Raw genomic sequence first — 15,224 nt, 5'->3', positions numbered from 1 at the left:
TTCCCTATCATGATAATTGACAGTGAGAACATGTAAATGATAGTTTGATGCGTTCCCTACAGTTACATACTGTAATGATTTTGACATCACCAGAACAAAAAATAAAACAGGAAAACAAAGTTGTACTCTGGCTCGATGTGGTACATATTAAAAATACCTGAAAATACAATAAATAATTCTTCAACCTTTAGTACATTTTTTGGTGCTGATATCCATGTACCAACACTATCTGTACAGTAAATCTGAAACTACAGCTAGCAGTCTGTATGTTTACCTAAGGACAGGATAGGTAAACATATCTATCTATCTATCCATCTATCTATCTATCTATCTATATATCTATATATATAACTTTAAATAATATTTAAATCAAACTGCACTATTGTGATCAAAGCATTTCTTTCTGAAATGGCTCTGTAATTACTCCACATTACCTCCATTACTAAGAACTACACTGCATGATCTGAATGGTTTATATTCTTATAAATACTATAGTAGGGTCCACTGTGCACATATGATTGTTCAGTCATGGGGACAGTGAGAACTTTTACACTATTCTACCAAAAGGCCACCAGATATGAAATTAAAAGCCAAGCTTCTGCAGGATTTGTTGAACATGGTAAGTGGCCTGTCTGTCATTAAAGGCCCTGTACGTTATGTTCACTCAAGCCCCTGATTTGAGAAACTCAGCCAAAACAAAAGAGAAAAAAGAAAGAAAATCAGACAGCGAACCCAGTGCTCCTTGAAATGGTAACAATAAAGATGATTGACAGTGGGAATATATGAATAATCATTTGATGCATAAAAGGAATATAGTGTAGCCTAATGATGGATTGGGGGTGATATTATAAGATAAAAAATGAAATAATTGACAACATCATCAGATTTGTTTTTTGTTATAGTAGCTGTAAAAAAGGTACTATAGGCAGACATATGTTCTCGTGAAAAACTTAAACATGCATGCACATGGATTTAGTTTTCAGAAAATGATCCCAAGGATATTTTTCAAACATTATCTCCGCTTGGAGGACCAGAACAGTGGAGAGGAAATGTAGGTTATAAATAGGAATCAAAAGAACCCCCATCCATTTATTAGTAAGGGATGCCAGAGACACCCACATTTTTGAAAGTAGGAGAGCTTTAGAGTATTTTACAAGACAGGTGAAGGAAATGTGTGTTAAATCACAGTACCCCGCTCACTTGGGTCACTTCTACCATAAAAGAACAGAGATTACAAAGAAAACTAATGAAGACACTGATCAAAGTCTGTAATGGTAATATGTAGCAGGTGTTTCAGACCCCTGCAATCATCCCCTGCACCACAATCCCACCACTGCCTGTTCCAGCCATGAAACTCTCTCCCATATTTCACATGTGCTTTGAGAGGAACAATGGACAGAACACATTTCAGCACTATTCAGATCATGTTATGGCCAAGCTGGATGAACCCTTATGGGGTACTTTAACTGTGGGTGTTACACAAAGGCAGCCACATCGATGCTGTGATTTTATGGTGCACATTCATGATTGGTAGTGAGTCGAACTGACAGAATAGCACCTGCATTTGAAATGCATGCAAGAGTTTGAAAGAAGGTTGGCAAGACTTGAACTGGAGAACGTTCAAAGCATGATTGCTATTTTTACACGTAGTAGATGAAAGTGGCACTGCTTTTGCTTTACAGGGAAAGCATATGGAATATCCATGTAAAAGTTAAGAATATTTAAAGTGTGTGTGTGTGTGGGTGTGTGTGTGTGTGTGTGTGTGTGTGTAAGTTTTTCTCAAAAATTTGCCTCTTACTTCTACATTCAACAAAGACCACCACAACAGCAGCAACAACAATAACAGCAACAACAGCAACAGTAACAGCAACAACAGGAACAACAGCAACAACAGCAACAGTAACAGCAGCAGCAGCAGCAACAACAACAATAACAATAACAACAACAATAACAATAATAATATAATACCTTTTTTTACATCTAATATTTTTTTATATTACTTCATTTATATATCACGGTCATCAAATCACTGATTTGAAACCATATTCACCGGCAAATCTGTTATTTGTAGATCTATACCTGCGCTGCATCTGCGCCGTGCAACTTCTAGAGCGTGCCTAAAGTGCTTCCGCTCTCGGCACGCATCCACTCTGGGATTTGTAGTTCTCGTTGTTACCCTTTTATCATCTCATTCAAGAAACTCTCCACATAAGACCAGTATACACTGAAAATATTGACAATTGGTTCCCGACTGAAATAAAACCAAGGGCTGCTGTTGCCTGTGCTGTTTCTTCTATGGGAATGGCTTCAGACACCATTTATTCGCGTACTACAACAACCAACGTCGCCCCTAATGAAAGCGAGGCAGTGTAAACACAACTCCAGGAACATGAAAAGATCGGCTGACAGTGAGGGGGAGAAGAGAAGAAAGGTATTGATAGCGTTTTTCTCCGTTAGGTCTGGCATATTTCTAAGCCCTGTCGCTCGTTGAATATCTAATGCTCCTTATGTGCTGCTGCTGGCTGCATTTTGAAGGCTAGAAAGCCGCGAATGTCAGCGCATACCTCACCTTGCCTGTTTCCTTTATTGTGTTTTCCATTTTTTCCCCCCCAGTCTGCCACAATGAAGAATTACAGATACATTAAAAAAAAACGGTGTTTTATCACGTTAGCCCACTGCTGATAAGCAGCTGCAGCTTGCAGAATACTATCTTAGCAACACCCCATACCAAGTAGCAAACAGCATATGAAGTGACGTTACAGTCTGCAGGATATTTGTAAGAAAAACCAGAATCATTCAGTAGGTGATTTATCAACAGTTAGGCTAATAAAGAAAACAACGTAAAAGCTTAGTTTCTGATGTGAGGAGGGAACAAAGGTTCAGCTGTTATTTATGTTGTGGGAGCAACAAGAGGAAAAAAAAATAAATAAATAAACAGTAAAGTTAGTGTGTGGTGTGTCTGAGATCTGGGAAGGTGCCAGGCCAGCAGTATACACTTTGCTGCAGACTTTACAGTAAATACACTGGGTACTAACTGGCTCTCTGATGCACAGGAGAGGTGATAATGTTTTTGGCTAATGCTGGGATCAATGGGGATAATGTCCTCTACATATGCCATCTGTAGAGCCTGCCAAGTTTAGAAAGAGATGTGTTGCAGGATCATTTTCACATCATGTGAATGGAGATGGCTGTATGTTTCTAACCTGTGAGGACCAGCTGCGCTGTGTGCTGGTGCGTTAAGCTGTGTTTTCTGCTGACCTGGGCTTAATCAGGCTTTCACTTTTTGAATAACCATAACTTGTGCAGTTTGTTGATAAACTAAAAGGGAAAGGAAGTTGTACCTGTGGCATCTTAGGCTGGGTTTAGCCTATAGTCATAGTGTCTGTCTGCCTCTCTGTCTGTTTCTACTCTCATCCTCTGACTTGGATGCCGTCTGCTGTGGCACATGTGTTTGGATCATGTTAGACAGCAGTGAAACTATGTAGGACGTGGTTCCTCCTGTTTATGAAAGCAGCCATGGCGGCCAGATGAGCGGCTCAGAGAAAGAACTCATTCCAGCTGGCCCCGAGGCAGTGAGGCAGCACTGCACAGACCTGATGGCTTAGCTTCCTTTCTCCTCATATAAATAAAATGATGGGCAAAAGGAACTGTAATTGTAAAATAACTATTTGATTGTAAAGCAGCCAAGGAAGGAGTTCCACATTTTTTGGCCTAGCTTTCAGAATATCAGGGGTTATATAATGATGCATTTATTATTATTACTATTAGCTAGTAATTTGGATATGATGGTTTTCTTATCCAGTCAGGGGTTGTTTGCAATGCTGCACAAACTAAGAGATGCACTATGATGGATCCGTTGTCATTCTTATATAAGAAATGAAAGCAGTAGCAGGTTATTGACAAATTAATAAGGAAATCCCATCACAGCATGTCAGGATAGCATACAGGTTGGATGCCTATGTATGTATTTGTAGGTGAAATAGAATAGGGCACTGGCTCAACTGCTCAGGAAGACCTCAGCTACATTAATTCACATTGTTTTAAACTAAAGAAATAGTGGAATAGAGGTTGGATCCACCAGACATTGTTTAATACATTAATTTATTATTTGCTGTTTGAGCTGGAAAAATGGCAGGCTATTTATGTGTGCAGTGCGATAAGTAGCTATTTTGTTCATGAGTGGCTTCCACACAGCAACACTAAACTTTTCATATATACTCTAATGAATGGAAAACATTTCATTATATTTTATTTGTGTCACAAAATAAATTTCCACTCATGCCTTGGCAAGTGTGAAAACACCATTGACCCTGTCCGTTAACCCGATGTTTTAATGCCGTCTTTGATGCAAGCTTGCCATTTGGACAGTGATGACAAGTATTAACTGCGGAGTCGAAACAGGAAGTGTATGTGTGTGTGTGTGTGAACGAACGTGAGCGGCAGGCTAAATAATGATCACACAGGGTCACCAGATGTTGTGAGGTCCTGGGCTCAGCCCAGCCCATTGCTTAGATCAGCCTCATTGGTTTGCTTGGGTTGTGGCACCTAGTGCAAGCTGTTTAGGGTATTTAATTTCTGAACACTCATTAAAATGGTTTGTGTTTCCCTTGGCAATTCTATTAAATTAACAACTAGCGAGGTAAAAGCTGATTATGTGGCCACACATTCAGACATGGTTAATCAATTCACCCCCACAAAATGTTAGCTGGTGAATTAGTGTAAAGGAAACGATTTATGGCAGCTAATGCCGATGTCCTGTCATGTCAGGCCTGGTGTTTTAGCAAGAGGGGGGTGTCAAATTCAGCACATTCAGCAGCTTTGTGCTCTGCCGGCCATCTTTTTCTCCCTCTTAACTCAAGCTACATGCTGCTCGCTCTATTAATGAGCCAATAATGGAGAAATAGTGTTGGGTGCTGACATAAAACATGGGTATGGATACCTAAGGCAGGGTAGCACATAAGCTCCAACAGAGCTAGATTTACACCTAGGCTCTGTATAGAATGGTAGAAAGGGGAACACTCGGCATGGGGGCTCTCACAGCTTCATCAGACCCCCGCCGTTCGAACTGTGGAAAAGCCAGGGCTCAGAAAAATACGGCTGTGGCAGATAATGATACCATTACACTAATGGAGCTGGCAAATGAAGGAGAACCCAGATGCCCTGCTTTATTACCGGAGGGGGTCATTTCCTCGCTGCATTCCTAATGGCCTGAGCACACAGTATTGATCAGGCTATCATGCTGCTAATCCTGTACAGAATTACTTATCGCTGGCTAGGTGTCGATCCACCGCATGCCCCTCTCTGGCTTTGCCGCTGGGTGGCAGCTGTGCGTCCAGCAGGGACCCACTGGGCTGATTATTGACTCATGATTTAGGGCCAAGCAGGGATGGTGTCTGGGAGGTCTTGAACAGTGGGCTGGCCAGTTCAATGTGTGAAGAAGGAGGCAAATGAACCTAACAGCTTTCATTTAATTAAGGAGCAAGCAATAATGTGGTTCCTTCTTCTGTATGGCCCCAATAGCCACTGGGGCACAGGGGAAGTTAGGTTTGGTGTTGTTCTTAGTAATTGTGTTGTGCTGTAAATACAAGCAGGCAGCTCCTGTGCCATCAGCAGCAACATGATGCAAAATTTTCACCAGGCCATCAGCCTGATTTGATTACACAATACTTGTACTTAACTCTACTTCAGTCTTGCATCATAGGGATGGAAATTCTGCATGCAAATGTTTTTTCTTATGTCCAACTTTGATGACACTGCCATGTTCACTTCTGATTACTACGGTTAGTATTGTGACTTTATGTCTATGTATATTTATGTGAAAGTCGAAGAAAAGATTTTCTGAATTATTCATGGTATGCATTATTTGAACATGACCGAGAATGGTGTAGACTGAGCCTATCATCATTACAAATTAATAGGGTCAGGTAGCACAGAGAACTTTGCCCAGGGCTTGTGACCTGTTATATTCTTGGTCCCTTTACTGGGTCCCTGTGTGCTTAAGCATCCTCGGGCCATTGGAAGCATGACAGTCTAGCATCTGCAGACCCCTCTTGTCACCTCTGGCCCCGGCTAATCAAAGAGTTTACCTTAAGGGGGGCATTTAGACTTGTTCGTTAGGGCCACTCCAGCAGCCATAAAGAAGTATTTATATATTTCCATCTGGAACAACCTGTCGTGGCTAGAGAAACTAGGTATTGATCCAGATATTTAGTCATTTCTTTCTGCGTGCGCCATCAATATTGTGCAAACATCCGTCCGCACGAGAGTTGACCTCAGCCCTGGCCTCTTTTTTTCATTCCCATTGGAGTTCAATGATATACTATTCTGAAAAGTAAAATCAATGAATGAATATGAAGTTTTGGTGTGTAATATAGCGCAGGCCCAAGGGCCCAGGTCTTTCATTGATTTGTTATGAGAGCGTTGGAGGGGGCTGATTAGTCTGCTACTGAGCTTTTTCTCTACATGTCTTTGCCTTGTCTTGCCTATTTGATCTTTGGCTCATATATCTGGACTGGGGTGTTTAAAGATCAGATTGTTTAGTAAGACCACTTTTTAAATGAATTCAGCCAAACTGTAATGCATGCATGCTCTTGTGCACCAGTGTTAGAGAACCTAACGAGATGTAAAATACAACACATTTGCTAAGATTTGACTTGTTGTTTTGTTGTATTTTGTCTCACTTCACCTGTCATGCAGTATATGAATATATGTCATATAACTGACATTTAAACACAGGCTCTTTCTTAAAGTTAGCATGTACCAAGTTACTGATTATTACCCATGACATGGTTCTCATGATTCTGTTATCAACCGTACAGGGGTTAGGTTAGCTTCTTATGATCAATGTGAGAAAACCCAAAAGTCATTCCCTCACCTCCTACCACCTTCTTTATAGCAGTCTGTGTTGAATGCATGACATTTTAAAGGTGCACATTGTCCACATTTGGTTTGCATCTGGAAGAATATCAACTTTTACTGCCCTGTCTGCATTGTCTCAGAGTACATGGCTAAGATGACCTGCCACAGACTCCCATATGTGTTTGAGGACCTGTGATCTTACTAAACATTTAAATGAAATAACAGATAGCCTTATCCTAGACATTATAGTTTGGTGTGGCTGTGGTTGGACTGAACTCTGTAATGAATCACAGAGTAACTAAAAGGGTCATACACAGAGGTTCCCAACCACCAGCTGCCATCTACTTGGCTATGAATATGGCAATAGGAAACATGTGAAATTAAAAAAAAAAAGTTCCACGAAACACAAAGTTAGATATATTTCTGCAGAACTTCCACAGATGTGACATCACATCCATGAAGTAATGCTTAGTTTTATTTATGACTAATGGTGACCTTATCTTTTTTATCCCAAAATTAAAAAAATATAGTGAAGGTTCATTGTTAAAAGATGTTAAAAAAAAATAAAAAAATCTTACATTGCTGTATTTAACATTTACTGCCCAGATGGTTTTTTCCTATGGAAGGAGTCACTTGGATTGTCCAAACAGCCCTTGACAGCTTATGTGTCTGACAGGCCCTACAAAGCACCTCATATAAGTGTTGGGGCATTAGCCACAGATGTCTGTGTATCCACAAACATGGCTGTGATGGGGATCATGCAAACTGGTCGACCAGATCAGCTGTCAGATTCAATGAGATTACATCGAATGTGACCTGCCCGAGTAGGGTTCATCTGTCATGCATGTTTCCTGTCACAAGAGAGACATAGAATAATCAGTTCAATCAATAGATGGTGGTGGCTCATTGGGCTGGTGCTGAATAAACATGGGAATGACCCTCTCACCTCATACACAGAGCTTAGAGCCTCCAGGGGATTCATTAGCCACTTGAGGCTATGATCCAAGCAAGTCGTTATTTTCCATTTCTGTTTGTTTGGCATTCTGGCAGTGTGTGTCTGTGACTGTGTCTGTGTCTGTGTGTTTGTATGTGTGTGTGTGTGTGTGTGTGTGTATGTTGAGGCTGCTGTTGGTGTGAATGCTAAGAAAACACGTAAGGGATAAAAGTCATCAATAAGTTTGTTAAGCTCCACAAGTCAATTACAATTACACAATTACAGAGTTAATATTGCATCAAACTGTTTAATTTTAATCACGAAGCACAAAATGTGAGTAATAATCCATGCTACTCAGAATACATCCTCGCTGCTCTTGTTGCTAATTTGAGCAAAAACAACAACATATCATTACAAAAGCCACCTGCAGGGGCCGGGGCCATATTCATGCTGTTTATCTGTGGATTTATTTTCCTTTGTAATGACTCACCTTTCCAATAAAATAGTGATTACTCCTATAGTGCTGCCCAACATCTGGTTTCAATTGAACGTCCAAAACCTTTCATTCACAAAAGCTGCAGGAGACCACGTTCACAAGGCACTGTTAATTTGTACATCATAAGTTCTTTTCAATAAACGTGAGCAATGAAAGTGTGTTAAAGTACCTGGCATTTAGGTTATTGCTTTGTAGAGGTTGAACATAGGAAGTGCCTCCTTTTAGCTAGAACATTGCTGTCAGCTTAGCCAGCTGGAGGCATACTTGGCCTCCTCTGCCTAACCACCATTAACGAGACACCACCGGTAGTTAATAATTCATAATTTTGTGTTGTAATATAAGTGTTGGGAAGCATGGTGGATGAGTGGTTAGCACTGTTGCCTCACAGCAAGGAGGTTCCTGGTTCGAAACCCGTCAGGGGCCTTTCTAGGTGGATTTTGCATGTGGCCCTGTGATGGACTAGTGACCCCTGCCTTTCACCCATAGAGAACTGGGATAGGCTCCAGAAGAATCCTGTGACCCTAAATAGGAATAAGTGGGTATAGATAATAGATGAATGAATGAATATAAGCGTATTAGGAAATGTGTGATAGTAATGTTCTCAGACTTAGGAATTCAGTTTTCTGTGCTTGTCAGCAAAAGAGTTGGCATGATCAAAGTTAGAAATGCATTAAGAAACACTCAAATACAACAGTTCATTTAATCCCTGCATTTTTTCCCTTATCTAACAGAAAAATGATAATTATTCTACATGGCATCAGATGCTTTCATCTGAGGGCATTAGTAACCCCACCAATTTCTAGTGTGGAGCAGGTATACCTGGTTATTCTGGATTTGCTTTCAGTGAGCTTTCTGCATTGCCCGTTCCAGCATTTACCCTGCATCAAGTCTTTGAGAAGTGTCTGCTTACTTCAGGTAGTCTGTTCATGTCTGAGTGATTCTCCCAGTGAGCCCCTGGTGTTTTTTCTTCATCAGCCTAACTTTTTTTTGCATATGCGAAGGAGCAAATGACAGCTTGACTGGCATGTTGTCAGGCAGGTGATGCCTTTCCAATGGTGGAGCATCAGCCCTTTACTGAGAGCTTGTATGTGTCTGTGTGTGTGTTGATCCATGTGTGTATATGTGTGTGTGTATGTGTAGAAAAGTAAGGGTATTGTCAGGACGTGACCGGCACACTTTGCATGTTCTTCTCGAGACAGGTGCTCCTGGGTGAGCATTGGTGCATGACAGTTGCCTTTCATCGCTGTCTTCTCTACACTTAACCCCTGACCGGCCCTCCCTCCGTCCTCTTCCTTCTCATCCTCTTCTCCTCTCCTTTTTTTTTCCGCGTCTGACCTCTTCTCACGGCACTTCCCTCGGCCGTCCTGAATGATGGACTGTGAAGGCTGGTGGTTGTGCTTTGTATGTGATAGTGGTGTGGTGCGGCACCCTAACACTGTCAGACCATGGAAACCCAGCTGTCCAGAATAAACCGAACACACACACACACACACACACAAACATACATGCCCACACACACGCTTAAACTCACAGCGCAACTTTTTTGTTCAACAGTCCGTAATTCCATCCACCGCCGCTGTCAAGCACTTGATCAAACGTGCATAAAAAGAGGAGCCCCTTGGCTGAATCCCATCTTCTCTCTTCCTATCATAATGTAGGCAGATTTTCCCTCCTCTGCCTGTTTCTTCTACTCTGTTTATTCAGATGAGCCTGACTGGGGGGCAGCAGGTCACATCCACTTGCCTGGCTAAAACGGTCCTGAATTGTGAGTTGTCTTCAGTGAGATGGAGAGAGAAAAAAATCACAAGGAGAGGTTAGGAAGGGCTGCCAAGTGGTCATGTCAGGGCTGTTTTCAGGGCTATTTGTGTGTGTGTGTGTGTGTGTGTGTGTGTGTGTGTGCGCACGCGTGCCTGCATGTGTGTTCGCCATGGTGGGCTTAGGGGTTGGGGAGTTTGAGGGTTCAGTTGTCAACCCTTGTGTCATGCTTGCCCTGGCCCTGTTATGTAGAGGGCATCCACTGCCATTTGTTGTAGGACTGTTTGAAGTGGAGTGAGCCATAGAAGCATGAAAAGCAGTCAACACACTGTGAGCTCTCAGGTGCCTTCAAATACCACATGTTCATTTACAAATACTCATACTCTGCACAAGCTAATCCCTTATTAATTTAACACCCCAAAGTTTGTCTGTTATCTAGTTTGGCTTTTTGGAGATATTTTTAGGGTTGGCCTTTTAATTTCTATCATTGCTGTCTTTGTTGGAGATAGAGACTGATCCAGATGTTTTCTGTAGAACATATTTAGTCATGTGTTGTTTTTTTTTTTTCTCTTTGATTCTGTGAACTTCATTGTGTTAAGTGAAGTATGTGGATTAAAGTCATGGTGGAAACCAACTTTGGGGAAGACATACACCAGGCAGGCTTTTCATTTTAATACCATAGTCTTTCTGTATTTCCAAGTTTTTTGAAGTTTATGCTAGTATTTGTCATTGTAGGTGTATGAGGGTGCTTCATCTGACATACATCTCCCACATTTTCTCCACTATGGAAAAACAGCACTGGTTAAGACTCCTTAAACTTGTTGTTGGAGTGTCAGGCAAGACACATGAGCACAGCGCACACCATGAGCTTAATCCAACAACAGCCTGTCTGCCATACCGTACACCCGCTATCTGCGAGCGAGTGGACCCCTTCTTCACATCCGTTGTCATATATAGGGGGCATTGTCACATATGGGATGGACTCATGTAAATGTGATGACAGGCTAGTGTCTCGGTTGACTGACAGCACAGAGGGATTGGGCTAATCTGAGTGACTGATTCGAGGCACACAACGGCTCGGCTGTCCTCATAACTCCTGAGAAATAGACAGCTTCAGCAGAGTTATCTGTGTTTGTAAGTCCTTCTGCTGCGCTGGGATGACAATAGGGATTAGTGCCAAGGTTCTTTAAACTGTTTTTTTTTTTTTATTTTATTTTTGGGAAGGGGGGGGGGGCTCTTATCGCCGTCTTGGCAGGATGCTGCCGCAGCCAGTTTTCCTTGACTGTCAATTAAAGAGGGGATCATTAACTTCAAGGGTATAAATGTTCTAACACTGGTATTACGTTGGGAAGCTAAGTCGCTGACAGATGTTCCAACTTTAATTCTCCACTTGTTTTTTTTGTCCTTTAATTAATTTATGTATCACTGCTCGGGTTTTAAATATTTTTTCTCCCTGTCTGCTCTTTGTTAGCCTGTAATCTCAGTTACCATGGTAGTCGCAAAGACGATTGGGCCTTGTCACTCGCTTGTGTTTCTTATGAGGTTCAATTGGCTAATATATTCAATATCACTCAAACTGAAAGGTAAACAGTATCTAATGGCGCATGTGCTCCTGTACTTCTTCAGTTCAGCCTGGAGGCACTTGGCGGGAGGAGAACAGCATGCCTGTCTCTAGTTCTTCAGGACCCAACTACTTAGAATGATGCTTGATAAAAACAAAACAAGTGCAGCTTGTATCTCTGTACTTGTGTGGCTTTTTTGGAGGTAAACAAAAGTATTTTACTACTTTGGGTTTTTTCGTTTGGATGGTGCGTTGGCGGCTGTGAAGTATATGACACATGCGTTTGAGATTTTCCGGCATAGAGCTGGGATGGGATACAGTAAGGTGTATATTGTTGGTAGCCACACAGAAAAAAGAAAGAAAACTAGAGGAGAAACGTTAAGGGGAGCAGGAGAGAGATAGGCGACAGAGACTGCTAATGGGCAGACTGTCTTCATCCACTGCTACTGCCATCACCACCACCCTGTTCTCCCATGACAGCTCTTTCCCTTTGTTCTCCCCCTCGGCCCACTCTCAGCCGGGGATACGTGACAAGTTTTCGCGGGCTGATCAAACGCCGCAGTGACACCTGATTAGGGTATAGCGTGTGTTTACAGTCGTGCATGGCGAGGACCCCCTCTTCTCAGACAACAAGGGAGACTTCACCTTGACTAATTAAATTTGCACCTGCAATGCCAGCTGTGACAGTCACTGGAGGGATGCATTTATTTATGTCATTCCATACATACTTCCTGTGACGTTCATGGAGGCTGAGTGTGCACTAGCTCCTCTGTTTACCTGCAGCGTGGGGATTCTCCAAAAACCGTCTTTATTGTGTTTGTATCTGTCATGATGTTGTGGGGGTGGGTGGATAAGTCCTCCACTATGGAGGCAGGTGACTGTACTTTGTAGAGTCACTCCAGGCGGCACTATTGAGCAACAATAAGAGGAGGACGAGGGACTAACTAAAATTTATGCCAGGGTGTGAATTCCTGTGTGTAAAATGTCAAAATTGTGAAATATTTTAACCTTCATATTGCGATCCATAATTTCAATAGTTTCAAAATATTGGATATTTCTGGATTTTTTTTTTTTTTTTTTGAATATTGTTGATCAGTTTTATGAAGGATGGTATAGTTTTTAGTGGTAGCCAATGGATGGTCTCTGTTCTACATGCTAACTCCAACAAATTTAATTTTGTATTATATTGTGTGTGTTGTTTAAAATATTTTTGATTTTTGTGCTGCTCCCTCAAAGTGCATGTATTTAATCATGCATTAATATGCATACACATGTGCTTGGACATTATCTGCCTTTCAGGGTGTGCATGTCTGTGTATCTATCTAAATCAGTGTTGAGAATGTAAAAGGCCACAGCTAAAGTGAACAGGGCATCAGTCACCCAGTAGCAGGAGACAGGGCTTGGTAATTTGTGGCTCCCCACCCCACCTACTTCCACACTCTCCCACTTTCTCACTGTCTCTCTACAACCCCCCACCCCCACCCAACTTCACCCCCCCAATCCTGCCTCCCCAGCCTCAAATTGACCAGGCTCGACTGCTGGTCATGCTGTATTACATGGGTTAGATGAAGTAATTATTTCTAGGCCACTGACTACAAGCAAGATTAATAGTTTTTGAAACGGCCATAATGGAGGGCTGACCCGCCGTGACATAAGCATTATTTCAAGCTCACCTCCACTCTCATCCCTCTCACCTCTGGGCTCTGGCAGAGTGTGATTTATACCTGGGCTAATGAGGGGAGGGGAACTAGAAGCCCAGGGCCACAAGCTTACCAGTGCAGTGTTACAGGCCTGCTCTTTGAACTGAAGAGACAGTATGGTCACTCAGGAAGGCTGATGTGAGTCCTTGATTGGGTTTTGGAAACAAAATGTAAAATCATTAAGGTCAAGATTATTTTTGATATTTTACTGTATGTTGAATTTTGACATAAACCTTGACTTGTTTACTTGTTTATAACTTGTTTGGATACAGTTGTGACTCCCCTGAGATGTCATGGAACGAACAGAACAATATACCGCTGATATTGAATCTGTCTGTCCTTGGTCACTTCATCTGTCCACCCCTAGCCCTGATGCTCAGGAACCTTAAGGACCAGAGAAGCTGGAAAGTTGTCACTAGGTGGCACTTGGACATCGTGTTATTGGATGCTCTCTCCCCTTCACCCCACCACGCTTCTCTTCCCCTCCCTCGCTTCCTCCCTCCTTTCTTGCCTTCCCTACTTCTTCCCTCCCCTCAGTGCTAAGATGTCAGGGTGTTTTATTTTTATTGGATGAGGACAGTGTGTAATGCATTCACCTCCGTTCCTGCCAGCTGTTAAATGCCCCAGAACATGGTCTGGCCAGGCTCCGCCCCGTTAACCCCTCTGATTGGCTGTAATAATTAGCAGAAGTGAACAGTAACTATGGCGCCTAGTGAGGGTTTGGGACAGCTTACGACTCCCTGATATGTACGTGACAGAATGGGCCATCCTGCCCGGGCTTAAGGGACTTGGGTCTGGCCCAACCTGACCACATCCCTCTTTGCTCGAGTGTGTATTTTGAGTTTTAATATTAACCCTTAACTTAAACACATGCATGCAGTGTGGCACCAGCAATTACATTTTCAAATGGCTGGGTTTGTAAACCTTCAGGATGTTAATCTGTCACCATTCAAGCTACTGCGAAGAGTGAAAAGAGGATTAAGCTATTCAATTCCTGGTAGAATATTTCCTTTTGTTCAGAATGAGTGAAGGAAAAATAAATAAAGAAATGAGGTGGTCTCTCAAGCAAGACAAGTGCCGTCTGCTATACTTCAGGATTTGGCTAATGCCATTATAGCAAGCATATCTGCTTCAGGATTCCAGGAAGACAGGCTGATGGTCGTGTAAACAGCCACAAATGATATTTGGCCTTTAATTCAATATTAATCTGAGGTCACATCATAATGCCAGTTTATGTGGGTCAAAGACTACATGAGATAGAATTAGACCTGTCCTAGATGTTCAATCCACATCTGTTTTGTGCCATATGTTTTTCTAGTGGATTAGGCGATTGTATTTAAACTCAGGCTACTGCTCTAGCTTTATCATAATACCATATTTAAAAAACAGTTTCAACAAATAATTTCAACAGCTGTCCTAGTTATGTGCAGAAAAAAAATATGATATTCTTGAAAGCCGAAAAGTACATAAGTCACATTTGGACAGAGTGGCAATTCAGGCCTGCCCTTGGAAAAACTGAATGATTTTTTTTTTAACTCTATATGATTTTATTTTTTTCACTCAAAATGGCTCTTTGTTGATGTTCTTGTGAATGTCAGATACAGCACATGGTGAATGATGGTAAAATATCCTTGAAATATTTTGTCAAACATAAGTACTGTATCAAATCTTGTGTTTGGCATACGGTTACAATATACAGTAGCACATGATAACTGTCATAGCTGTCAGCCATTTCGGCATAGTACCCCTGTCTTAGACCCTCATTTACCCATGACTCCCAAACCCTTAGGTTGGATTGCACATCATCTTTATCCCAGATGAAGTACCAGACTCAGTAGTGTCAGAAGATGATCTAATATGGAGCTGAAAGGACACAGAGCTGGGAAATCATCATCATTTGAAGAGTTGCTTGTCACATGA

The 15,224-nt window shown here is 41.9% G+C and overlaps 1 protein-coding gene across 6 annotated transcripts in view; it reads left to right on the top strand.

Annotated features, from left to right (window-relative positions):
- The first annotated feature begins 2,268 nt into the window (after positions 1–2,268).
- fto (FTO alpha-ketoglutarate dependent dioxygenase) overlaps positions 2,269–15,224 on the top strand; it is a 115,128-nt gene continuing 102,172 nt past the window's right edge. For 2 of the 6 annotated variants that reach the window (XM_026293216.1, XM_026293219.1), the window contains exon 1: positions 2,269–2,431. In XM_026293216.1, the coding sequence (XP_026149001.1) occupies positions 2,354–2,431 (78 nt within the window). In that variant the 5' untranslated portion in view covers positions 2,269–2,353. The remainder of the gene's footprint in view (positions 2,432–15,224) is intronic. The other 4 variants (XR_003294829.2, XM_026293215.1, XR_003294830.1 and 1 more) reach the window with 3 other exon arrangements.

This window comes from Mastacembelus armatus, chromosome 3 (genome assembly GCF_900324485.2).
Source record: "Mastacembelus armatus chromosome 3, fMasArm1.2, whole genome shotgun sequence".
Classification (NCBI taxonomy): Eukaryota; Metazoa; Chordata; class Actinopteri; order Synbranchiformes; family Mastacembelidae; genus Mastacembelus; species Mastacembelus armatus.
This window is presented reverse-complemented; position numbering and strand designations above follow the sequence as displayed.